Source organism: Panthera uncia, chromosome D4, assembly GCF_023721935.1.
Source record: "Panthera uncia isolate 11264 chromosome D4, Puncia_PCG_1.0, whole genome shotgun sequence".
NCBI lineage: Eukaryota > Metazoa > Chordata > Mammalia > Carnivora > Felidae > Panthera > Panthera uncia.
In genome coordinates, this window is record NC_064807.1 from 70,744,005 (window position 1) to 70,770,579 (window position 26,575).

The 26,575-nt window shown below is 40.5% G+C and overlaps 1 protein-coding gene across 4 annotated transcripts; it reads right to left on the reverse strand.

Moving 5' to 3' along the window:
• Positions 1-1,357: 1,357 nt before the first annotated feature.
• On the reverse strand, positions 1,358-23,617 carry INIP (INTS3 and NABP interacting protein). 4 transcript variants are annotated; one of them, XM_049636998.1, is made up of 5 exons: positions 23,439-23,617; positions 22,205-22,287; positions 8,574-8,676; positions 5,858-5,948; positions 1,358-4,739 (listed from the first exon to the last, which is right to left on the reverse strand). In XM_049636998.1, exons 2-5 carry the CDS (start codon positions 22,227-22,229, stop codon positions 4,644-4,646), a joined length of 315 nt encoding a protein of 104 aa, XP_049492955.1. In that variant the 5' UTR covers positions 22,230-22,287; positions 23,439-23,617; the 3' UTR covers positions 1,358-4,643. The 4 variants fall into 4 exon arrangements, with proteins under 4 accessions (XP_049492955.1, XP_049492977.1, XP_049492986.1 ...); XM_049637009.1 differs by lacking the exon at positions 1,358-4,739 and adding an exon at positions 5,705-5,772; XM_049637020.1 differs by lacking the exons at positions 22,205-22,287; positions 23,439-23,617 and adding an exon at positions 14,959-15,851.
• Between the last annotated feature and the right edge of the window lie 2,958 nt (positions 23,618-26,575).

The following is a 26,575-nucleotide window of genomic DNA, read 5'->3' on the forward strand; positions in this document are numbered from 1 at the left end:
TTTTTTTTTTTTTTTTTTTGAGTTCAGGTTTTTGGGGCACCTGGCTGGCTCAGTTGGAGGAGCATGTGACTCTTGATCTCAGGATTGTGAGTACAAGGCCCACCTTGGGTATAGAGATAACTTAAATGAATAAATAATTTAAACATATTTAGACTCCTCTAATCCTTCTCTGCTCCATTTCCTTCTCCTCAGCTGGGGCAGCAGTGGTGGAGGGAGCAGGTCCACCAGCCCCTACATTGCAGATGAGGCTGCCGATGTAGACGTCGGCCAGGGCCTTTGCAAGCAAGCCCGGCCAGAAAGCTTCAGCATTTACACCTGCTGCTTTAATGAGGGCATTGATCTCATCCTCAGTGACTATCACCTCACCGTTGTGCAGGATGAAGGCCCAGTAGATGATGCAGGTGCGCTGAGACGGAGGCCCCAGTGCTGGCGAGTGCTGCCGTCACAGTGCTAGTCGCTGGATGAAGCGAGGGCCTCACCCCAACACGGCCTTAGCTTCCTCAAAGGATGGAGCACCTTAGTGCCTTTGGCCTCATTTCTAATTACTGCAGGATACAAATTTATCCACATCTATCCATACAAGTCCAGCCAAATTGGACTTTTGGTGTTTCATAATGGCCCCTACGCCTGTTCTGCCTCTGTGCAGGCTTTTCCTTTGCTTTCACTGTTGCTCTATCTTCCTTGGCTAAGACGCTCTTCTTTCAAAAGTCAAGTTCAAATGCTTATTCTTTTTTTTTGTTGTTTGGTTGTTTTAAAGATATATTTATTTAAGTCATCTCTACACCCAACGTGGGACTTTAACTCACAATTTCAAGATCCAGAGTCACATGTTCCACCGATGAAGCCAAACAGAAGCCCGCCCCTCAGATGCTTATCCTGACATAGGCTTCACTGGCCCTAGGCTTATCCTCTCCTCACTAATAAGGTGCAACCAGAAAGTTATCTATTAGCGTGTTTGTCTCACCCACTCTAGACTGTCAGGTTCTTGAGGGTAGTGAAGTTCTCCACTTCCTCCTATGTTCATTCTTTATTGCTCATTAAAAAAAAAACAAACAAAAAACAACCTGTGTTCCCTGTGCGTAGAGGTAAAGAAGAACAGCATTCAGTAAACACTGGCTGAGCTGATGCAGAAACAGGACTCGTGCTGGCTGCCGGATGCTGGTGGTGGGGCTGACCGGCACCGATGAACTGATGCGCCCTAGGTTGACCTTTTATTCTCAGTGTAAACATGTTTGCAAAGACCCTTGCCTCCGTGGGCCTTAAACTCCTAGAAAGGCTGAGTTTCTACTGCCAAAGCGAAACAAAGAACTGAGACCACTTAATGAGACGTTTTATAGATTGTTCAGAGGAAACAAAATCTGTTTGAAATCAGTGAGTCATTTTAGTTTTTATTACAGAATCATACAAAGCACTATTATCTGTATTTTTGAGCAGTGGCTTTCAAGACTTTTTCTTGGGGTGACTCACTGAAAAAAAACAAAACAAATACCTTCTCCATCACGACCCAGGTCATATATATCCATTCATTCCCTCAATAAGCAGGTACTGGCCACCTACTATATGCCAAAAACTAAACAGAATACAGTAGTGAACAAAGAGGAGGGGAGGGAAGGAAACAAATCCTCACCTCAGAGATCTTACATACTAGTACAACAAACAAAACAAGCAAAACACACACACACATGGAAATAGAAGACTCGTGAAACAAAATCTCCTATTACCACATGCCATGCACTCTCATGCTATTTTTTCAAAAAAAAGAAAAAATGCTGGTCACACCCCATTAAAGCCATTAAGTTGGCTTCTCAATTTAGTAACAGGTTGAGGCCTGCACTCGGAAAAATACTGGTCTAGACAATTTATGAAGTAGGCAGAGTGGGTGCTGTTCCTATTTTACAGGTGAGACAGAGTGACATGCCAAGAGAGGCTGAATGAGTTACCCCTATTCACCCATACTGTGGGGGGGGGGGGGGGGCGGGAAGCAATGTTGAAGCCTCACCTAGGCCTTCTGACTGGCCCCCTGCCCTTCCCATTATCCTCCGCAGCCTTCCCAATGGTCTTACTTCCTACTTCTGATATGAAATCCTGACTTTTGCCTGGAGCAGCTCTTCCTGCCCTTCCAGGTAAAATCGGACCAATACTTCCAGGCCTGTTTAGAATGCTTTGTGTTCTGAATGCCTCTTCTATGGTACACTGCCCTCTGGCTTCCTTATCATTTCTGCTATGCCACAACAGGCTCCTCTCTACTGTGACTTCCTTCAGAGCAGGCCTCCTGTTCCCCCCACCATACTACAATGTTTTACAGGATGTGTATTAACAAATACATACGGAATAGAACTGAATTTGTAAGTGACTCCCAGGAGAGGAGTGCAAGGAAGTGCTTACTAGCCCGGACTGCAGGATTTAGCAACATCTATTTAAAAGGCTAAGACTGGGGCGCCTGGGTGGCTTAGTTGGTTAAGCATCTGACTTTGGCTCAGGTCATGATCTCACGGTTTGTGGGCGGAAGCTCCCGGTTCGTGGGTTCAAGCCCCTCATCGGGCTCACTGCTGTCAGCACTGAGCCTGCTTTAAACCCTCTGTACCCTCCTCTCTCTGCCCCTCCCCCACTCACGATCTCTCTCTCAAAAATAAAAAACAAATAAATAAAAGGCTAAGAGACTAGAAAAGATACCACTGTAAAAAAGATCTCTTTATCTAGGTTATATAAGTCACACATTAGGTAGAGGCTTCAACAGTATAAAAAGTATACAATCCAAATGTTTTACCTTCTTAGCATCAATAGATAAATTTAGAACCATGCCAGTCAGTTGTGGGTTGCACAGAACAGAAACTGTCAAAACAGTTCAAGAAAATGAGGGCCACTGTAGAAGTCCCAAAGAAGAACTGGATGGGCCTGAGGCAGGACAGGGGCCAGGGGTCCCTGGGAGCTCCTCAGCAGCAGGGAGTAAGGGCACCTTTGCTGTAATAATGACCATTACAATGGAACAACTGCCACCTCACCCAAATGCAGAAAATCAGTTCAAATTCTCAAGAATCTAAATGGCACAGCCAAGTCTAGAATTGTCCATCCTTGCTTTAATTAGTTTGGGTTAACAGAGCTAAGCGGTTGTTGCAAATATCTAGGGAAGGAGGGAAAGAAACCCTTTGAAAAGGGAGATGAACTTCGATTAAATATTGACCTAAACTGGAATTTTAAGTTTCAGTTCCTACCACCAGAGATGATGGGGACTCAAGGCTAATATCAGGTCAATTATAAGTAGCTATAAAATACTATATCTGTGATATAGTATAAAATATAATTTCAGTCCTATTAAAGGTAAGAAAAAAACGTAGATTTTAGCTAAATGACCTCTAAGTTTCATGAACATAGAAATCTATGACTTTATATATACATACACACACATATATATACATATACATATATATATATACACATATACATATATGTGTGTGTGTGTGTGTGTGTGTGTGTGGTGAAAATTGAATTCCCCTACCAATAGTTTTCAGACTTTGTTCTGAATTAGAGATTCTAATTCTGTAGGACTGGAGTAAGGTAGGAGGCACTGCCTATTTAAACAGGCACCCCAGATTCTGTTGAAGATGTGTCATATTGAGAAACTTGCTTAACCTAACTCCTTAAATTAAAAAGGGGCTTGACTTGCATACATTTTTAATTAGAACAAAAATGGACGATAAAACTCAGGGACACCACACATGTAGTAACACTAAATAATAAGAGCATGCACAAATTTTAAAACCACATTTCTTATCACTGTTTTTTTGTTTTTTTTTTTTTAATTTTTTTTAACGTTTATTTTTGAGACAGAGAGACAGAGCATGAACGGGGGAGGGTCAGAGAGAGAGGGAGACACAGAATCTGAAACAGGTTCCAGGCTCTGAGCTGTCAGCACAGAGCCCGACGCGGGGCTTGAACTCACACGAGATCATGACCTGAGCCAAAATCGGAGGCTCAACCAGACTGAGCCACCCAGGCACCCCTCTTATCACTGTTTTTAATAGCATTTAGTCACATAATTTATAGTGGCATAGGTTTATAAAAGATGTTTAAGATTTGTTGGTAACTTAATTGTATCTTAGATTTTCTTTGAAAATGAAAACAGGAGAGACAGTTATGAGTTAAAGATTTCAGGACGACATGTTGACTATAAACACAAAAGATACACTTATAGCAATTCTATAAACAGCAAATATAAATGTAACTTATTTAAGTCCATTGGTTCACATTTTTAAAAGCACCCTCATTTTTTTAAAGTTAAGTACTATATATAAACGGTTCATGAAAGTCTATTGTGGACAATGATATATTCAGGCCACCTAGTTGGGGGCGGGGGGTGAATGTATGGGACCATCCAATCCAGAGTCTGATTTGGAGCTAAAACCGAACTGTTCTGTGTGACAAAACAGTGACAAGTAGCATCATCAGTTCCTCAGCGAGTACACTTCCCAAAGCTCGCATCCTCCTGGTGACCCTCCTCTTCTGCTTTGACTTACACATACCTTTCTTTCAAAAAAGCAAAAAGTATAAAAGTTCACCAAAATTCTGTAAGTCACAGTTTGTATAGCACTAAATGATAGTAGCTTTGGCATCTGATATAGTTGCCTTTGCTACAAATATTTTCTTCACTCTGGGTCAAGGCGAGGTAAGACAGGAAGAATAAGATTCCCAAATGCGGAGTCTTGAGTTATGAAGTATCCAGATGAATGTGCATGTGCGTGCTGGAGGGAAGAGTTTAAAAAAAAAAAAAAAAAAAAGCAATTAAGCTATTAAAAGTCACAGTTTTTCAACCAAGGCATTAAAATTACTTATCCCTGAGACAAAATTTATTTTAAAAATTAGTTCTGCTGCTGCTAATTTTGTTTAAATACACGGGAGATGGACAGTAATAAAAAATTCGTATTAACAAGCTGCACCAGGCACTCATTTATCAGACCCACTCTCTCCTCTGTGATTCTCTAAAGTCAATAATGAGTCAAAGACATGAATTACTTTGTTCCTTGGAGCAGGGAAAACTAGCAACAAAGATCCCAGAGATCTCCTCTTAATCAACAAAGCAGGAACTTGAGAAAGAAGGGCAGCAGTTGGGAAGGGAGCCGATTACTGGTGATTAAGACACCAACATTTTGTTGAGAATGTTGTAATGTAAGTAACAGAAAACCACCAGTGACCTCCCTCTATCGCTAGAGAAAAGAAGACTGTTTTTAGGTTGCCTGAAGTGAGATGATCTTTTATGTCTCTTCCAATTCTGAAATTCCAAGGTTTAAAAGCATAAGTAATGATGGCTTGTTCAAGGTCTCCGAGAATGTTAAACTATCCAAGATCACTGTAATACTAAAACTGTTTATTATTACTATGAAGAGCAAAATTTTAAAAACTGATGGATTATCACATTCCTATGGTCAGTGTGAATCTTTAAGCATATACTGACCATTAAAAAAAGAATCCAAACAACAAAGAACAAGTAAGACTATTAAGGGATGTAACGGCATGACAAATTCGAAAAAAGTATGTACATACCATTAAACTAGGCAGTTTAGCTTTTAACATCATTCTGTCCATCCAAATATCCTAAACTCTTTTGTACACAAGCAATCCCTTGCCAGGTACGGCACAGAATCAATCATGGCGGTGTCAAAACCATAAAAGATACTTTCATTTCTGCTGTATTGGTCCTTCAAATCCTTTGAGCATGACTGAACATCAAAAAACCATTGCAATGATGTGCGCAACGCTTTTATTGATATCATTCCACTGAAATACAAAATAGGAATTGCGCTGGATTCCAAGATCCAGGAAATCTCCAATGAGACAAGAATGTCAGTTACACTTGGCTCACCTGCAAAGCTGCCTTTTGTTGGGCTGCAATATGCTGCTGCTCAGCATGATCCCGGAAGTCCTTATTAAGAGAGGGTCTCGAGAGTGCAATGCTAAAATGGGAATCTTAGTTATTTGGCTGTTGAAAGTAGAGACTTTCTTACTTCTGAATCACATTTTTCATTTATATATTCTTTATAGGGATAAAAAAGGCCTTCCAGAGTAAGTCTTTTTTTCCTTCTCCCACTGTCGACGTTAATTTATATGAAGAAAGCCTATGTTATTTACTGGGGCTTCGAATTACTTTTTTTTTTTTTTTTTTGATGATTTTTTGGGGATGATTTATGGTCCCTTACTTTCAAACAGATCTGAGGTTACTCCAGTCTATCATAAAGTTACATTTATGATGAAAACAGAAGAACTGAATGTTTCAAGCAGAAGGTACAGCAAGTGTAAAAAAGCCCAGGGCAAAAGACCTTGATGTGTCTGAAGGAATTAAGAGTTCAATAGGATTGAAGGTCAGGATTGAAAAGGGGTGAAATGGGTTAGCAAAAAATGATGCTGGGGAGGAAGGCAGGTGCCAGGATATGAAAAGCCTTGTGAAATACATTAAGAAATGTAGACCTTATCCTAACAGTAAAGGGAGACCCCCAAGAGTATTAGAAGCAGAGAAGTGACATGATCACCAGTACCATACGATGGCTCTGAAGGACCACCACTATGGCAGACAGTGCTGGTCACCTCAACAACTGCTGGTCTTCTTATTTCCTTGCCAATGGAACACAAACTTAGTTCTATTATCGGTGTTTCCATGCTTCAGGGCCGGCCAGGCTCATCTCTCAGGGGGTGAACTCTGGTGGGTGTTAAGACAGTGCCATTCCCCTTGCTGGTTTCTGGCTTAGGCAAGAGAAAGATACACAATTCTGGGCAACTAGACTTGATGGGTAGTCTGCCAGAAGGCTTCTGAGAACATTTTCCATGCTCTTGCAAAAGGAACACAGGGGAGGAACCTTCTGGCTTTTGCCTCTATAGGTGGCTCAGTGTAGAGGTGAGGCTGAGGCTACTGCAGTCGTATTTTGACCATTAGGGAGCTGCTGACCCACAGAGAAAGGCACAGAGGGAAGCCAGAGCACTGCTGACACTGTTGGGCCACCGCATGACGCCACTCTGGACACCCCTGCTCTTCATACTCTTGGTTAACGTACATCCTAATGTACGTGCCCATCTTCTTGGTTTTCTGTTACTTTTAGATTAAAGCATCCTAACTGACACAACTGATAAATGTATTCAGGAAGACTTAAGATGACAGGAAACTTAGTGAGGAAGCAGCTGTAGTAATTGAGGCAAGAAATGAGAGTGGCCAGGACCAGTAGCAATGAAGAAGAATAGATTTGAAACACATTTCAACGTATAAACATAAAAGAATGGTAAATGCTTTGAGATAGAAATGAAAGGATAATAATAATAAATGAAGGTCACACTTATGTAGATCTGTACCATCCATTGAGACAAGAAACCCAAGAATATTAAGTAGTTAGTTAGAGGCACCAAGGTAAGAGGAGTTAAGCTCGGGACATACTAAGTTTGAAATGCCTCAACGACATCAGAGTGGAGGTATCCAGGAGGCGGTCTGGGACTTGGGAGAGAAAACTAGATAAAAGTTATCAGCACATAAATAACAGGCTGTGAAAGCGGATGCAGCTGTCCAATGGAAAAGATGTGAGAAGACTGGGAAACTGGATCTAGAACTGAACTCTGAGGAGCACTGACATTCACGAGACAGGCAGTGGAGAAATGTCTGCAAGAGAAATCAAGACAGTGTGACACTGAGTGAATGGAAGCCAAGGAAAAAGAGTATTTGCAGAAGGAGGGAGTGATCAGTGGTGTCAAATAATGTTAACACGTCTCATAAGAAAAGGACTCTGGCCTACTGGATTTATCTACAATGAGGGTGCAAGTGACTTAGGGGAGCACCTATTCTTGGAAAGCAGGGAGAGGGGGCCTCAAGACCAAGTGGAGTGCACTAAGGAGTAAAAGGGAGTCAGTTAAGATGAGGATAAACAGCACTTTTAAGAGGTCTGGCTGAAAGAGAGAGGAAGGGGGGCGCCTGGGTGGCTCAGTCGGTTCCGACTTCGGCTCAGGTCACGATCTCGCGGTCCTTGAGTTCGAGCCCCGCGTCGGGCTCTGGGCGGATGGCTCAGAGCCTGGAGCCTGTTTCCGATTCTGTGTCTCCCTCTCTCTCTGCCCCTCCCCCGTTCATGCTGTGTCTCTCTCTGTCTCAAAAATAAATAAACGTTAAAAAAAAAAAAAAAATTAAAAAAAAAAAAAAAGAGAGAGGAAGGCTAGGGTGGTGGTTAAATGGGGTAATCTGAAGGAAGAGATGTAAGAAGGCAGAAACTGAACACAAAGATCATCAAGATACCTAAATTTTACCAGCTTTACAGAACGCTTAAAGAGTGGGATGCTGACAATAATTTCAGTAACAAACAAAAACCACACAAATCCTTTTCTTTTTTAAAAAGCAGGCTGTAGGGAACATTAAATATTCTAGTTAGAATTCAAATATTTAAAATCCAACAAAATCTACTTGTCTAATTTTTTCAAATCTAACTAGGAAACAAAACATAACATGTAAATTCCAATATTAGAGAAATAAACCACTGCCGATCAACTTGAGGTATTTTGTCCAAAATATTTTTTATATCACTGAATATAAAACCCATATTATTCGTCAATACCTAGCTCCAGGATGATTTGTTGAAGATTGGTTCTGCATGAGTAATTTTCTTTTCTCTTTGTCCAGTTCTGCCAAGATCGCAACTCTGTTCTTGTTTTGAAAACCTAAGAAAGACAGTGGGTGGAGGGGAGAGAGAAATAAAAAAACATTTTAGAGATATTTTTATAAACCCAGGCCATCTAGAAACCCAGAAAGCAAATTCTATTCTCTAACGAGATAACAAACTCACTAGTAAGTCGTTTCCCTAGATGGTTACTGTCTTCCCATTGCCTACTTCCCAGTGGCTTTACCAGCACGGCCCACAGATACATGTAAAGTCCAATACTGACTGAGGGACTCGAAAGACTTAGTTTTAAAGAACTGTAATCACCAAGGTTTTCAGGAGGAAAACAGCAACAGACATGCTCAGACCTAAACAATATTTCTTTTTCTCAGCTGCTTTCATTCAGAAATGACGCACAATCTTTCAAGGAGCAAGTCAAAAAACGGTGACTGCCCACACAGCAATTCTGGGAAAGAAATGGAGCCTAATGGGGGGCGGGGGGGGGGGGGGGGGCAGAAAGATGTGTCTGTTAGCAAGTACTTAACATTAGGCTTTTGATTTTTAAATTACAAAAGATCTAGAGCAGAGGGGGCAAAGTGCTGGCCCAGGAGCAGCATCCAACTAGGTTTTTAAAATCTGAAGTAAATGCCAACATGTAAACATTGAGATAATTTAAACAAAATTCTCAGACTTCTTGCTTCTCTAGAAACATGTTGAGAACTGGCAACAAGGGATCTGGATACCCCATGGTAAAAATTAACTAGAACGAACAGTCCTCACCTTTAATGGGCACTCTCTAACTTATTGCAGTCCTTATTCAACTTGTTTATACGCCCTGTGGGCATTTGAGTTTCTGATCCCTAATTCAAAAGAAAACAAATGGAAAGATAAAAGACAGGCAAACGAACCTCAAAGTGAGGTCTCTGTAAACTGAAGAACGCCTTCCAAGGGAAAGGAGCACTCTCCCATTTGTATACACGAAGTTACATATATGTAAAGCAAGTTACACCACTGGGTATATTTCCACCTATAGGACGAGACTTTTCTCCACTTCTCAGAAGAGGCTAATGCATTCTTAGAAGATAATTCTGTGGTTCCATCTTTGTAGGAATTTAGAGATACTATAAATAGAAAAGTCCTGAAAACTGGGGCACCTGGCTGGCTCAGTCGGTGGGGCCTGCAACTCAATCTCAGGTTTGTGAGTTTGAGCCCCACATTAGGTGTAGAGATTACTTAAAAAAATAAAAATAAAAATAAAATAAAGTTCTGAAAAGCAAATTTAAAAATCTGATAGTGTCTAAATTATGTGATGAGCAAAATAAATAACCACACTGGAAAGTACTGATCTGCTGTTTACAGAAATATCAATTTCCCTCAAGATTAATTTGTTCACAAAAAAATGTTTTAGGGTCACTATCAGTAAAGTAATTGTATGTACGTAGAAACTGTATGTACAAAACATCAAAAAGACTACATGAAGATAATTTGATAAATAACGTTCGGATAAATACAAGCACAACCGAGTTTTTCAATGCTCTTCGTGTATAAATGCACATAAATTATTTTTATTTAAAATTTTAAATGTTTATTTATTTTTGAGACAGAGAGACAGAGCATGAGCGATGGAAGGACAGAGAGAGAGAGGGAAACACAGAATCAGAAGCAGGCTCCCGGCTTTGAGCTGTCAGTACAGAGCCTGACGCGGGGCTCGAACCCATCAACCATGAGATAATGACCTGAGCCAAAGTCAGATGGTTACCCGACTGAGCCGCCTAGGTGCCCCAATGTAAACTATTTTTAAATGTGTTTCCTCCAGGAAAAGGAACCAGAGTTCTAGGTGCATGTCTTAGGGCAAGAAAAAAAATCAAGAAGGGCCTGGAACATCTAGTGGTCAGGAAGCAAGAAGTTTTTTAAACAATGTCCAGGGTAGTGCTGAAGACAAGGAAGCCAACTTAAGGTTAGCCAGGCTGTCACAACTGGAACATTAAAAAGAGAATAATAATTATAGCTAAATAGAACAAATTCAATCTATGATAAGCCATGACTTCATAGAAAGATACAAAAGGGAAAGTTAAAATACATAAAAATAGTTGTAAAGAAGGGTGAAAATAATAGTTATTATAATTAATAATTAGTTATAATAATTATAGTTAATAATTAGGTCAGTGTTAACATTTAGGGGTTTGTTTCTCCTATTAAATGTGCCTGTTTATAAAGTATAGCTGAATACTTTTTTGTTAAGGTACAGGGAGGCAGGGGCAGGCACAGGGAACAGGGGCTAAGTCAAACAGTTCCAGAAAAAGCAGGTTAGGTACTAAGAACAGGAGAGGTGGATTCAGTGCAGGTCCTCACCCATATACACCATTTAAAAGGGGACCCAGTGGCAATGAGCACCCATGTCACACAATGACCAAGTAGAAACTCTGAGTTCTAACTGGATGAATTAGTGAAATATCCTAAAGAAAACTAACTGTATAGACCTAATAATCCCGGACCTCTTGGGAGATGAAATGCATGAAATCCTGGCAGTAAAGCTACCAGAAAAGGGCAATTCATAATGAAAACAGAACACAGAAGTATTTCATTCAGGGACTAACTCCAGGTTGTAAGAAACCAAAAATCTGTGAGATCGGCATGAGCTTGCAAAAATCCCATTAACTAACTTAACAGGTAAAGTTTAATTATAGAAGGGACCCAGTGCACACCACCACAGCTTTTAAGCTTTTAATCTTTAAAAGCATTACCAAATCTTGTGTTTTGGCTGAGAATCAAACTTATCAAAAACACTAAATCCTGACTTGTCTGAAATTTTGTTTTGTTTTTGGTAGTGGTAAGATTATATAAAATTTATAGACAGGCAAAGTATAGGAAAGTATAGGAAAGTATAGAAAAGTATAGGAAAGTATAGGAAAGTATAGAAAAATTACTAGGATCCTGGGAAAGTACAGAGGTAAGAATCTGAGAAAATTATTATAGCCCCAGGAAGATATAAAAAACAAGTACAGAATGAGTAAATTAATCATGGGTTAATATTTTAAAATCGATTTAAGTGTACTAAGTTTTGCAATAATTAGGGATGTGTTACACAGTCATATTAATTATAATTCTAATTTAAACTATTAAAGAGAATTTAACTAAATAAGCTTATAATCAATTCTACAGGTTTAAAAAATGTTATTTTAGAACTTAGTTTATTAGATGAGTAGGTTTAATACACTGTCAATTAAATTATGAGCAGTGATGAGTATTTTCTCCATGCAAAAGATCCCCTCAGACTTCAAAGAATTCATTAGAATATTTAAACAAGGGGTCACTGGCCTGGGCTAGCTCCTAGCCTTTCCTCCCTGTAAAGAGGGGATAATGCTTATCTCTGTATCTCACTTGTGCCCCCATGCCCCCACCCAGAAGCTTAAGTTTTATCCTTATAATTCCTCTCTTCCTACCCACATCTAACCAATCACTTAATCCAACTAATTTTATGTCCTAAACGTCTCTAAAGGAACTTCCTCGATCAACTCCTTTTCCAGCCTAACCAAACAAAATGATCTCTTGCATAATATTCTAGATCTTAATGTGTAACTACAGGCAGCTGAGAGCCACAAAGGCTAAGCTTTATAGGGAAAGGGAATGGTCAGATCTTTTAGCCTTTTATATTCTAATCTTGTCTAATGCCCCTGAAACCTATGCTTCCTTCTTGATTTTTAAAAAATAATATATAGTATTATTTTACATGTCTGTTTTGCACAAAACATTTACATTATAAAAGTATATAAAAGGGGCGCCTGGGTGGCGCAGTCGGTTAAGCGTCCGACTTCAGCCAGGTCACGATCTCGCGGTCCGTGAGTTCGAGCCCCGCGTCAGGCTCTGGGCTGATGGCTCGGAGCCTGGAGCCTGTTTCCGATTCTGTGTCTCCCTCTCTCTCTGCCCCTCCCCCGTTCATGCTCTGTCTCTCTCTGTCCCAAAAATAAATAAAAAACGTTAAAAAAAAAAAAAAAGTATATAAAAGTCAACAGATAGCACTTAGGGAGTAATAATAACTTACTGCAAATTTGAAACTTAAGGCACAAACTAGGTAGTTTATCTGGTTGTATTGAATGATGTTCATGCTCTCTCTCAAAAAATGAATAAATGTTCAAAAAAGGGGGGGGGGGCGCCTAGGTGGTTCAGTTTGTGAAGCATCTGACTTCCGCTCGGGTCATGATCTCGCAGTTTGTGAGTTTGAGCCCCGCATCAGGCTCTGTGCTAACAGCTCAGAGCCTGGAGCCTGCTTCGGATTCTGTGTCTCCCTCTCTCTCTGCTCCTTCCCTGCTCATGCTCTCTCTCTCTCCCTCTCTCTCAAAAAATGAATAAACGTTTAAATAAATAAATAAAGTATAATGTTATGTAGTGAGAGTCTCCCACCTTTAGGGTTTATACAAACAAACTCTAGGACACCAATATAACATTTAACTGTTTTATTATACTCACTACATGAGTTTTTTTTTAAAAAACACACACCTATCTCGTGCCATAATTTAACATTGCTACATTCTTCTACACATTTCACAAAGTTACATCCAACTTTTATATTCTTAGAAGCGTAAGGGTGTTAAAGATACATCTCACGTGCAGTACTTAATATTCCTTTGTAATTAACCTGTTCCCTAACAATTATCTTAGAATAAAGCAGCAGTCTCTAAAATACTTCTACTTTTAGAACTTTAACCCTACCTCCATCCACAACCATATATATATTCTCATCTCCACATTCATTCATAGAAACATTTAACTCCTACACATTTTTTGGTCACTAAAAACATTCTTGAGGAACTAGCCTCACGTCAATTACATTTAAAACCTAACAGCTTGGGCACCTGGGTGGCTCAGTCGGTTGAGCGTCTGACTTCAGCTCAGGTCATGATCTCATAGTTTGTGAGTTCAAGCCCCACACGTCAGGCTTGCTGCTGTCGGCCTGTCAATCCAGAACTTGCTTTGTCCCCTCTCTCTGCCCCTGCCCTGCTTGAGCTCTCCCGAAAACAAATAAATATTTTAAAAATAAAAAATAAAACCTAACAGCTGATATTCACTTTACATGAATAGCTCTATCACATGTAAACAACAAGCACTAACTGGAATTCTTTCTACTGAAAAAAAAAAAAAAAAAAACAACTCTAAAGCTAAAGAATGAAAATTATTTTCTTTGTTCAGTAGGGTTATGAATCATCCACTTTCCAATTACAGTTGATAAACTGCTTTCATAACACTTTTTAAAAGATATTTTAAAATATTATTCAAATCCTTTGAGGTGGTTATCCTACAAGCTAGATATTCTTCACAACTATACTTTTTTTTTTTTTTTTATCTTGAAGGAAAGAGAGAGAGAGAGAAAATGTGAACAGGGGGAGGGGCAGAGAGAGAGGAAGAGAAAGAATCGTAAGCAGGCTCTGTGCTGACAGCACGGAGCCCGACGTGGGGCTCAATCTCATGAACCATGAGATCATGACCTGAGCCGAAATCAAGAGTCAGATGCTTGACTGAGCCACCCAGGTGCCCCTTCACAGCTATACTTTAAATCAACGTATCATACTTAAGGTACCTGTTTTGTATTAAAGGAAAGTCACTGTGGCACTATTAGTTTAACATGTTTTAAGTTATTTATTGAATCAACATATATTTATTGTGTATGCTTTATACACAGGCACTAGATAAAGTTCTAAGGATACAATGATAAGCCAGAACTTGGCATGATTCTAGCTCTCATGGCTGTCAGAGTCCAGTGAGGATAGAAATGATCAAATAATTACAGAAATGAGTGTATGCTTAGAATCTAAGATGAGTAGTCTGAAATAAAGAAAGAAAATTCTATAAACATTTATAACAATCATTACCATGGGAATTAATGTTGAGTAAACTTGACCTAGACTGGGAGCAAGTGCACCAGTGAAGGCTTCCAGGGAAAGTAATGCCTGAACTGAAATCTAAAGGATAAATAAATAAGTTCATTAGGGGTGGGGGGAAAATGATACTTCTCCCTATGAAAAGAGCACTGTAGCTGCAATGCTGAGATTAGGCTACACAAGAGAAAACAGGAGACTATTACAGTAGAACAAGCGAGAAATGACAGGACAGAGAAGTGGGAAGATAGGAACAGATCCAAGAGCTATTTAGGAAGGTGAATCAACAGGACACTGATAGAGTAAATATAAAGTAAGGAATGAGGAAGGCGTCATGGATGGTTCCTAGATTTCTGATATGGTGAATTATTTCTATTTTTCTATTGCTGCTGTAGCAAATTACTACAAACTCAGTGGCTTAAAACAACATGAAGCTATTATCTTACAGTTCTATAGTTCAGTGGTCTTACTGGGCTACAATCAGCGCTGCATTCCTTTCTGGAGTCTCTGGCGGAGAATCTGTTTCCTTGCCTTTTCCAGCATCTAGAAGCTTCCTGAGTTCCTTGGATCCTGGTACCCTTTCTCTGCCTTCAAATCCAGCAACGTTGCATCTCTCCGACCCTTCTTCTATTGTCATTTCTCTGACCACAGCCAGGAAAAAATTTGCTCCTTTTAAGGACTTGTCATTAAAATGGGTGCACCTGGATAATCCAGGATTATCTTCCCATCTCAAGGCCCTTATTAACCTTAATCACATGGCAAAGTTCTTTTTGCCACGTAAGGTAACACAGTCACAGGTTCTGGGGATTATGATGTGGGCATCTTTGGTGGGGGAGGGACCATTCTGCCTAATGATATATGTCATGTACTCCGTGGTTACAGCTCAAACCTCATCCAGGGGAGACTGCTTGATGTCTAAGTCTTAGCAGAATAAAAGCATATCACATTAAGTCAACATGAGTTGATTATTACCAATAATTAGCTTCTAGGTATCTAGTGAATGGCAAACACTTCTTATATCCGGTGAGATCTAAAACTCTTAGCCACCTTTTGGACTTTACTGAAAATACCTATCAAAGGAATAAACACTACTGTCTGCTCAGATGATCTCCCTGTGTTCAAGTTCTCTCTCAGACCTCATGGACTTACTCCCTGTAAGCGACTGCCACTTTTTCTACCTATTTGAGGTTTCCCATCTTCAGGACTGGCTAAATAAGATGATGAGTGATCTGCTTGAACTGACCTTTCCTCATCACTCATTTTTTTTTTTTTTTCCCTCTTAAACTCACAGGGCCTTTTTTCATTCAGTACAAGGATTTTCTGCCTCATAATAGATGCAGAAGAGATACAAAGATTAAGAAGTCTCTGCCCCGGGGCGCCTGGGTGGCGCAGTCGGTTGAGCGTCCGACTTCAGCCAGGTCACGATCTCGCGGTCCGTGAGTTCGAGCCCCGCGTCGGGCTCTGGGCTGATGGCTCAGAGCCTGGAGCCTGTTTCCGGTTCTGTGTCTCCCTCTCTCTCTGACCCTCCCCCGTTCATGCTCTGTCTCTCTCTGTCCCAAAAATAAATAAAAAACGTTGAAAAAAAAAATTAAAAAAAAAAAAAAAAAAAAAAGAAGTCTCTGCCCCTATTCTAGAACTCCCAATTTTTTCTTAGGTGCTATAATTAGAATGTTCTAATCCCTCAGCTAAAGTGCAGTATGGGAAAACATGGGACGTGGGCACAGAATCGATTTGATTTCTCATCTAAGAACTACCAGTTACTATTTAATATTGGGAAAATCATCTCACTTTGCAGGACAAATGGGGACAATGGTAACAACTTCAAAGGGTGGTTTTATGAAATATAGGGAATATAGCATACAGCCTGCCATGTGGTAACTGCTTAATAAATACTAGCTATTACTATCTAGCATTCTCTATTAGTTAACATCACTAGATTCTCATCAGCCCCATTCTGCCAATCCACTTTCAGTGAATAGTTTTTATTACAAAGAATAAAGCTGATTAGCATGCAGCTTTCTAGGTTACACTCACAGGACAGGGCTTCCAGGCCAGGCTGAATGGATCTCAAGCTCTCTCCTAACTATACATACTCTATGAAGCTACTTTACAGCAAATTCTGCCTCAACTCAGTTTCATTCCTATTTGAACCTGGGGCCTACAGATCAATCCTAGCACATCAGAAAAATACTGTACTCTTTGCTTTGCAGTTAAAAATGACACAAAAATGGGGCGCCTGGATGGCTCAGTTGGTTGAGCGTCCGCTTTGGCTCGGGTCATGATCTCACAGCTCATGGGTTCGAGCCCCAGTCAGGCTCTGTGCTGACAGCTCAGAGCCTGGAGCCTGCTTTGGATTCTGTGTCTCCCTCTCTCTCTGCCCCTAACCCACTCGCATCCTGTCTTTGTCTCAAAAATAAATAAACATTTAAAAAAAAATTTTTTTTTTAATAAAAAAATAAATGACACAAAAAGAAATCTAGCTTAAAAAAAAACCTGTAGGGGCGCCTGGGTGGCTCGGTTCAGCGTCCGACTTTGGCTCAGGTCATGATGTCACTATTCCTGAGTTGGAGCCCTGCACTGGGCTCTCTGTGGTCAGCACAGAACCCACTTCAGATCCTCTGTCTTTCTCTCTCTGCCCTTTCCCTGCTCTGTCTCTCAAAAATAATAAACATTAAAAAAACAATTAAAAAATAATAATCTTTAAAAATAAACAACCTACTGCAGGTTCAGTTGGTTCAGTTGGTTGAGCATCCACCTCTTGATTTCGGCTCAGGTCATGATCCCAGGGTCGTGAGATTAAGCCCTGTGTTGGGTTCTATGCTGACAGCACAGGGCCCGCTTAGGATTCTCTCTCCCTCTCTCTCTCTGTATCCCTTGGGATTCTCTCTCCCTCTCTCTGTGTCCCTCTCCTGCTCTCATGCATGTGCCCACAATCTCTCAAAATAAATGAATCTTAAAAAATAAATAAATAAATAAAAAATAAAAAAAAAAAAACCCAACTGCAAATTGCATTTTTGCATCCACACTCTCCATTTTAAAATATACAAATGCAAGAATTTAAAAATGATTTTTATCCTTCAGTGAGACAAACTCTTAATTAGGATGTAGTATACCTTAGTACAAGGCTTAAGGGTACGTTTGCTTTTCTTCTGGGCTATAGATGGTTTGGGGTAAGATAACATCTGGGCCTGAGGTCAAGCAAGACACCTCCCAAGAGTTTTGCCACCCCACTCCCACATAGCACCCTGAAATCACAGCTAAGAGCATCTAGTATGGTCCCAAATCAGTAGTTCCCACCACCTGATCTGCAGGGCTTATAATTATTACTATAAACATTTTGAGATAACTATGAAAGAGTCAAGGAAAAGAATTCACATTTCTTCCTATTTCACTAGGTTTCTCTGTGTCTGAAATCAGGTTGGTCCAATTGGTTGGACCAATCCACACGTACATAGGACCTTGATATTTACCAATAATGAAAGATTCTTTACATAGTACCTTGGCCAAATAGCAGTTTGACAATCTGCCTCTACATGTTAAAATTCTCAAAAATGTTACTCATCCATCAAGTAGTTATTAAGAACGAACCAAATGTTCCATACTACGACAGATGCTAAGAATAGGAGACTTCAGTGATGGTTTGCCAAGAGCTTATGAAATTAGCAGTCTTGACTGCTACCACAGTATGACAGACTGCTAGATCTGCTAGAGGGCTCAGTGAACACAATGGGATTCTGTCTTCTATACTAGAGACAAATTAACAAATTGCAGTATACAGATCAGGATTTCTTTTTCAGTCATGGTTCTCTCAGTTATCATTATAAGATAATTATGGCACTTGGCATTCAATCTCTGTATTGAGTAGTTCCTATACACGTAAACAGTACAGAAATAATTTAATATAGAGAGTAAAATGCAATACATCCAAATAGGTAAGAATTTTAAAATTCACTTGGAGTCTAGGTGCATGATATGGACTCCCTCTGCTGGTGCCTAATAGCAGCCCAGGACACCAACAAAATCATGGACAACAAAAGCCAAAAGGCTAATCTAAATTCGCTTCTATTTAGATTAGGGGATGTTTCACAGAAGATGATTATGGATAAATCAAGAACAACCCTAAAAATTATTGTTTTATTGCAAATGTGGAAAAAAAATAACCAGTAAACTGTAAATCTCGATTATTTGTGATATTAGAACAGATAATTTAAAATTTATTTTCATCTGGACTGTGTGATTTTTTTTTGGCAGCATATTTCCTTTCAAAAATAGACATATCTTTGATTTTATTTTGGTTCAAATTAAATTACTTTTAATCTGATAACTTGATGAAAAGAAGAGATCAAAGACCAGAAGGGAACGTTGACCTGTGATTAATCCACAGAGCACACAAATCACACATGGTTATTTGAGAGAACAGAACAGTTCTTAGCTAGTTACAACTGTCACCATAGCTAGCTTTTCACAACATTACACTTCTATAAAACTCAGGCAACCTTTAGTTTGCCCTAAATGCAACTAATATACTAAAAAAGTTTACATACAATAAGACAGCAGACTTCCAACTTCCAGTACTGGCAGAGTAGTTTGGTTAGACCAACCCTGCCACTGCAGAAGTTTAAATTCTGGACAAAGGATTAAAAAATCATTATGTGAAGGCACTAGAAACTAACCCAAATCAGGCAGAAACTCCAATTAGGGAGATTTGGGAGATTCATGACTTTTTGTTCAATTCACAGTCTGGATTGCCTCACCTTACTGGCTTTTGAGGTATCAGAGGACAGAGTTCAGGGCTGGCAGAGTGGCCAGAAAATAAGGGGAGAAACCCAAGAGGGAAAGGCATAGGGAGTAAAGCCTATAAAATCCACCCAAAGTGTTTGCTTCTTGCTAAAACTACACATGTATGGGGGAAACCCTGGGAGATTTAGCAATAAAGTAGCAGCTGGAAGCTTACAAGACTGAGCAGAGATTTCAGCTACTGCCCAACACAAGGAGACAAGAGTTTGGAGTCTGAGTTGAGTTGAAGGCTTGCATCTGCTAGAAGTCACATTTCAGAGGAATACAAAAAGAATCCAGAGTCTCTACAATGTATTAGTCATAATATCCAGTATCCAATAACAAATCACTAAGTATAGCAAGAAAGAGGAAAACATGACCCACACTCAAAAAAAAGAAAAAAAAAATACAGTCAACAGAAACCAACTCCAAGATGATCCAGATGATGCAATTAGTGGTGACAAAGGGCTTATATCCAGACTCTTAAAAAAACAAAACACTTCATAGTAAAAATAACCCAATTTTTAAAAAATGAACTAAACACTCAAATCACATAAAAGGATTTACAATGGCCAGGAAGTACAAAAAAGAGCTCAACATTTGTCATCAGCAAAGTGCAAGTTAATACTATAATGAGATGTCCCTTCCTGTCCTCTAAAATGACTAAAATTAAAGAGACCTATAACGGTGTATGTAGAGCACCCAGATTTCTCACACGTTGCCAGAGGGAATGTGAAATGGTCCAAGCAGTTTGGGAAAAGGTTTGGCAGTTTTTTATAAAATTAACAATATACTCAGTTGCTGCACTTGTATCTATTAATCCAAATATCTACAAAAAGACATATAAACGAGTATTTTCAAAGCGACTGTATTCACAATGGCCAAAACTGAGACAACCGCAAAACCCCTGAACAGGAGAATGAATAAAAAAATGGTGATAAATACAGAGTAGAAAACTACTCCAGAATAAACGTAATGAACTATTGATACATGGCATGACAGTGAGTGAAAGCTGGACACAAACAAGTATACACACTATGATTCCATTTATATGAAGTTTAAGACAAAACTAAGCTTAAAAAAATCAGAACAGAGAGGATAAAACCATATGGGTCAAAAAAAGTTCAGAGTTGATAGGGAAAGGAAATAGAGGTTTGCTTTCAAGTTGTAGAACAGGAAACAACTTACAAAGTGGGATTTAATACTTTCTAGAGATTAAATCTTACTTTGTAAAACTTTTTTTTTAGAGAGAGAGTGAGTGTGAGCAGGGGAAAAGAGCAGTGACAGAGAGAGAGAGAATCTCAAGTAGGCTCTAGGCTCAGCACAGAGCCTGATGTGGGGCTCGATCCCACGACCCTGGAATCATTACCTGAGCTGAAATCAAGAGCTGGATGCTCAAACAACCAAGCCACCCATGCACCCCTAAGACTTATTTTTATTATTTTTTTTAAGTTTATTTATTTATTTTGAGAGAGAGAGCACACACGCACGTGAGCAGGGCGGGTAGAGGGAGAATCCCAACCAGGCTCCACTCTCAGCTTGGAGCCTGACTCACGGCTCTAGCCCATGACTGTGAGATCAGGATGTGAGTTGAAATCAAGAGTCCAATGTTCAACTGACTGAGCTACCCAAAATTTATTTTTAAATAAAAACTCCTTCTCTAGGATGTGTCTGACTTGATTTGCTTTAGAGAGCTTCTAAACAGAGATGTATATGAAAGTTTCTAGAACAAATGAAGATAAAGGCATGGATATTGCCTGGTGATAATATAACGTCTTAAAAGTGGTTCTGGGGACGCATGACTGGCTCAGTTGGTTAAGCGTCAGACTCTTGATTTCGGCTCAGGTCATGATCTCACAGTTCATGGGATGGAGTCCCATGTCAGGCTCTGTGCTGACATTGCAGAGCCTGCTTGGGATTCTGTCTCTCCCTCTCTGCCCCTCCTCCGCTTGTGTGGGTTCTCTCTCTCTCAAATAAATAAACATTTAAATAAATGAATGAATGAATGAATGAATGTGGTTCTGACATGTGGATGCCTGGGTGCCTCAGTCGTTAAACATCTGACTTTGGCTCAGGTCATGATCTCATGGTTCATGAGTTCAAGTCCCACATCGGGTGAGCTCAAGCCCCACTTTAGGTGAGCCCGGCTTCTCTCTCTCTCTCTCCCCCTCTTGTGGGATTCTCTTTCTCTCCCTTCCTCCCTCCCTCTCTGACCCTTGCTCACTTGCGCCCTCTCTTTCAAAAAAAAAAAAAAAAAAAGTGGTTCTGAGGGGTGCCTGGGGTGGCTTAGTCGGTTGAGTGTCCAACTCCTGATGTTGGCTTAGGTGCTCAGGTCATGATCTTGAGGTTCGTGGGTTCAAGCCCCCCATTGGGCTCTGTACTGACAGTACAGAGGCTGCTTGGGATTCTCTCCCTCCTCCTCTCTCTCTGCCCTTTCCCTGCTCTCTCTCTTATAATAAATAAATAAACTTAAAGTGGTTCTGACTGCAAGTAAAAGAGAACACAGGTTTACACTGTGAATAATCTTAACACAGGCTAAAATACAGGATTAATAGGGGCGCCTGGGTGGCTCAGTTGGTTAAGCATCCAGCTCTTGATTTTGGCTTGGGTCATGATCTCACAGTTTGTGAGACGGAGCGGGCTCTGTGCTGGCAGTGTGGAGTCTGCTTGGGACTCTCTTCCTCTCTCTCTGCCCCTCCCCTGCTCTTTCACTCTCAAAAATAAATAAACATTTGAAAAAAACAAACATAGAATTAATAGCTATTAAGAATGTTATATATCTGATACAATCTTGGACTTACTTCAAATACAGGGTTTTTACTTTGCTATTCATTTTTTATTCTGACTACAGTTAACTGCTGTATACTAACTTTTCTATTAAAACATGTTCACTATTATGGGGAAAAGTTCCCATTAATAACAAGTTCCAGCATGTGTTACCTTGTCCTGATGGGTTTGCTGCCATATCTTCCTATTTTGCTTCAACTATGTTCAGTGGCAACTGGTCAACAATTTCCAATCTCCTGTAAAAAAAAAAAAAAAAACGAATACGTGTACAAACATATAAAATGCACCATACTTTAATAACAAACTAAAAGTTGTCAGGAACAGCTAGCTTTCCTACAATGAAACATTTGCAGTGTCTTCGTCTCATCAGAAACATACATCTGAAAAAGCACACAGACTTAAATCACAAATTTAAACTCTGCAAAGTCCTCAAGTATTTAATTAGAACGTTAAGTGTTTATTCTTGAAGATGTTGATACCGACATTTAGCATTACTCTCTTTAATATACACCATTACGTTGTATTTACCAAATACTACCACATATATCAACCGATTGACAGCATCAATATGAGTGCTAGAAAGAAAAAAATCATTCCGCTATGGTGCTTTTGGATTCACTTAAAATATATCCAGCAACTACTGTGTATACTAAAAGCTAAAAAGGAAAACAAGCCTAGAATTTACCAAGTATATAGTCTGCACCATACACTAAGATGCTTGAAATTATTTTACTTATCAGCATTTTATAGATAGGGAGATCCGTGCCCAAGGTCACAAAGCTAGTAAGAATACTTTGGGCTGTTAGTTTCCAAACTTCGTGGTTTTTGTATTAGGCCTTGGGGAGATCGCAAATGAGCAGGACCCTACGCCAGCCTTCAAGGAACATACAATCCGATGGGAAAATATACTCTCATTCAAGCAACCATACGAAAAAGTTTAACGAACGCGCTCTTTAAAAGGCGTAACTAGTGCTCCGGAAGCAGAGAGGAGCTGATTCTTTCGACGCGATGAAGGATGCCTTTACGGGAACCCCGTAAAAGTACAAGGGCTAGCAAACGGATTGCGGTTTTGAACAAAATATCGTTAGGCGCTTCCTCGGCAGAAGCACAGGGCGAGGCAAGCAGGTTGGGTCGGGAAGAAAGAGGGCCATCTAGTGAAGGGGAACGTTGACCGGGGATGTGACAAGGCGGCACCCGCGACTCAAAGGGCCCTTGCGGGAGGGCGTGGAGGGCAGGCTGGGCGGGGGCTGCGGCCGACACCACCCAGAGGAGGGGGAGTGAAGAAGGTGGAGAACCCGCTACCCTGTGGCAACAAAGACAGCGGCAGCAGATCCGCGCTGGCGCCACACACTTCCATCCCCCGGCGCCATCAGGTGGTCCTACTTACCCGGGCCACGAAAGCGTCCAGGACCCTCCACGCGTCCAGATCGCTCTCTCAAAGGGGGCGCGACCACTTAAACACCTGCAAACAGAGCCCAACATGCGGCCCTACAACCTTCCCGCCCCCGCTACGCTTCCGCCTCCTGCCTGACGTACACTGGAGGGAGCGGAAGTCCCGCCTCCCGCCTCCAGACAGCAGCGGCTGCCAACTGTGATTCGTGCTTTAACTGCTCAGCGCAGGCGCCACTTCCCTTTTGAAGAGTGACAGCCGAAAAAGCTCATGGGAGATGCAGGCGGTGCTGTTGGGGGCGGGGCTCAGGGAGACGCTTGTCACCGCCCCTGCCGGGCAGGGGCGGGGCCGAGACCGGCTGAGACCTTAGCACCGCGAGTGGCCCTTTCGTCAAAGCCACCGTTCAGAGAAAAGTCACTATCCTGGCCAGGCCTGCGACGATAGGAGTCCACTCCGGCTAGGATAAGAGGAGGGCCAGTCTTCACAGGCAGGGCTGGCTTTTATTATTCAACAACCATCTGGGGTTTTGCGTCTGCACTTTTCCACAAATCCCAGGGATTTTTTTTTTTTATAGTTTACATAATTATACATAAGAAAAGCACCAAACATGCAAAAGTGTTTGCTACTGTGCTATAATCTGTTTAAGAAATGGCTGTGCCACATCTCAGAACACAAAGCCCCTCCTAGTGGGATCACCTGATGCCTGATCTACAGATCTACCTATTTACATTAAAAGGTAACCATGTATTGGTGTGTTTCACCTGTTCTGTGGTGGGTAACCCCTGTTATGAATATTTCTAGAATTTGAACATCGATTCTTAATGTTTGCTCAATGGTAAATGTTTATAAGGCACAACTTTGTTATGTATGGATCTCTGAAATAATAACACTACCAAGCATGTATTGAGTGCCTTCTGCATGCTAGGTTCTTCTTGTGCATCGGGCTCTGATCCTGCCATTTCCTGATTTATATATGATTTATATTTATGTATTTGTATATGAAACTCAGAAATGTTGAATTACTTTATGTCAAGTAACAACCTGAGTTTCAAAGGAGTAAATGTTTGCCAGATGCTAAGGCCCACATTCTTAAGCCTCACACATTGTCTCTGCTCTTGAGGAAGGAATTCCTCAGAGTCCAGCTCTTGCTGACATCTTCAATATAGATATAAAGTGTAATACATGAGCATTCTGGTAGTCAGCGAGGACTGCTTTTCATTTAAGAGGCATTTTTTGAGGGGTGCCTGGCTGGCTCGGTTGCAAGAGCATATGACTTCTGATCTCAGGGTTGTGAGTTGGGAGTTCTACGTGGGGTGTGGAGATTACTAAAAAAATAATAATAAATGTTTAAAAAAAAAAAAAAAGGCCTTGGGGTGCCTGGGTGGCTCCATCCGTTAAGCTTCCGACTTTGGCTCAGGCCATGTCACAGTTTTTGAGTTCGAGCCCTGCGTCGGGCTCTGTGCTGACAGCTCAGAGCCTGGAGCCTGCTTTGGATTCATTCTGTGCCTTCCTCCTTCTCTTTCTCTCTCCCCCTCCCCCACTTGTGCTCTGTCTCTGTCTCTCAAAAATAAATAAATAAATAAATAAATAAATAAATAAATAAATAAATAAATGTAAAAAAAAATTTTTTTTTAAAAGATCTTTTTGAGTCCTGGACTGGCTAAAAAGATGACTGGGATGTATATGGCTTACAAAACCTTAGGAAATTTTTTTGGTTTTAGGTGGCCTGACTAGATAATACAGAAACTAGGACATAAGAAAGCTCCAGTCTAAGTCCTTTTAAGGACTTTTTGTAGTTAAGAGTCTTTTTGTAGTTTACGTCTCTCTCCTCCCTCCCCACCATGTTCATCTGTTTTGTTTCTTAATTTCACATATGAATGAAATCATATGGTATCTTTCTCTGACTTAATTAGCTTAGCATAATATACTCTATCTCCCTCCATGTGGTTGCAAATGGCAAGTTTTCATTTTTTTCTTTATGGCTGAGTAATATTCCACTATAAATATACCACATCTTCTTTATCCACTTATGAGTCAATGGACATTTGGGCTCTTTTCATAATTTGGTTATTGTTTTTTTTTAATTTTTTTAATGTTTATTTATTTTTGAGACAGAGGGAGACAGAACATAAGTTGGGGAGGGGCAGAGAGAGAGAGGGAGACACAGAATCTGAAACAGGCTCCGGGCTCTGAGCTGTCAGCACAGAGCCCGATGCGGGGCTCGAACCCACGAACCATGAGATCATGACCTGAGCCGAAGTCGGACGCTTAACCGACTGAGCCACCCAGGCGCCCCAATAATTTGGTTATTGTTGATAACGCTGCTATAAACATCGGGGTGCATGCGTCCCTTTGAATCAGTATTTTTTTTATCCTTTGGGTAAATACTACCTAGTAGTGCAATTGCTGGATCATTGGGTCACTCTATTTTTAATTTTTTGAGGAACCTCCATATTGTTTTCCAGAGTAGCTGTACTAGTTTGCATTCCCACCGGCGGTGCATGAGGGTTCCCCTTTCTCCACATCCTTGCCAACACCTGTTGTTTCTTGTGTTGTTAATTTTAGCCATTCTGACAGGTGTGAGGTGATATCTCGTGGTTTTGATTTGCATTTGTATTTGATGGTGAGTGATGTGGAACATCTTTTCATGTGTCTGTTAGCAGTCTAAGTCCTAATGGATGTTCTGAAACAAGCCCATTTATAGAGAAAAGAAAAAAAAAAAAAAGAGTCCTACCTCCAGAAGAATATTTTGTAACTTCCCGGCAAGGTCAGCCTCCAGGCTTTGGGAGAACATTATCAGGAGAAAAATGAATTTAATTTGCTGCTATTTTTTTTTGCCCTTTACTTGGTAGATGTTAGCCTTTGAACTGCCCCTCAGTCTTCTCCTTGGAAGTTGTTGGAACTGCCACCTCACAAGAATTTTGGCATATTGGTTATTAGTGGGTGAGTTTACTTGGGTTCAAATCCTAGCTCTGACACTTAATGATTATGAGCCCTTGTTTTACCTTTCAATGCTTCAGTTCTGTCATCTATAAAAAGGAAATAAAAATATATATGAATGACCAACCACTTCACACCCATTGGATGGCTACTATAAACAGAAGGGGTGCCTGGGTGGCTCAGTCAGTTAAGCA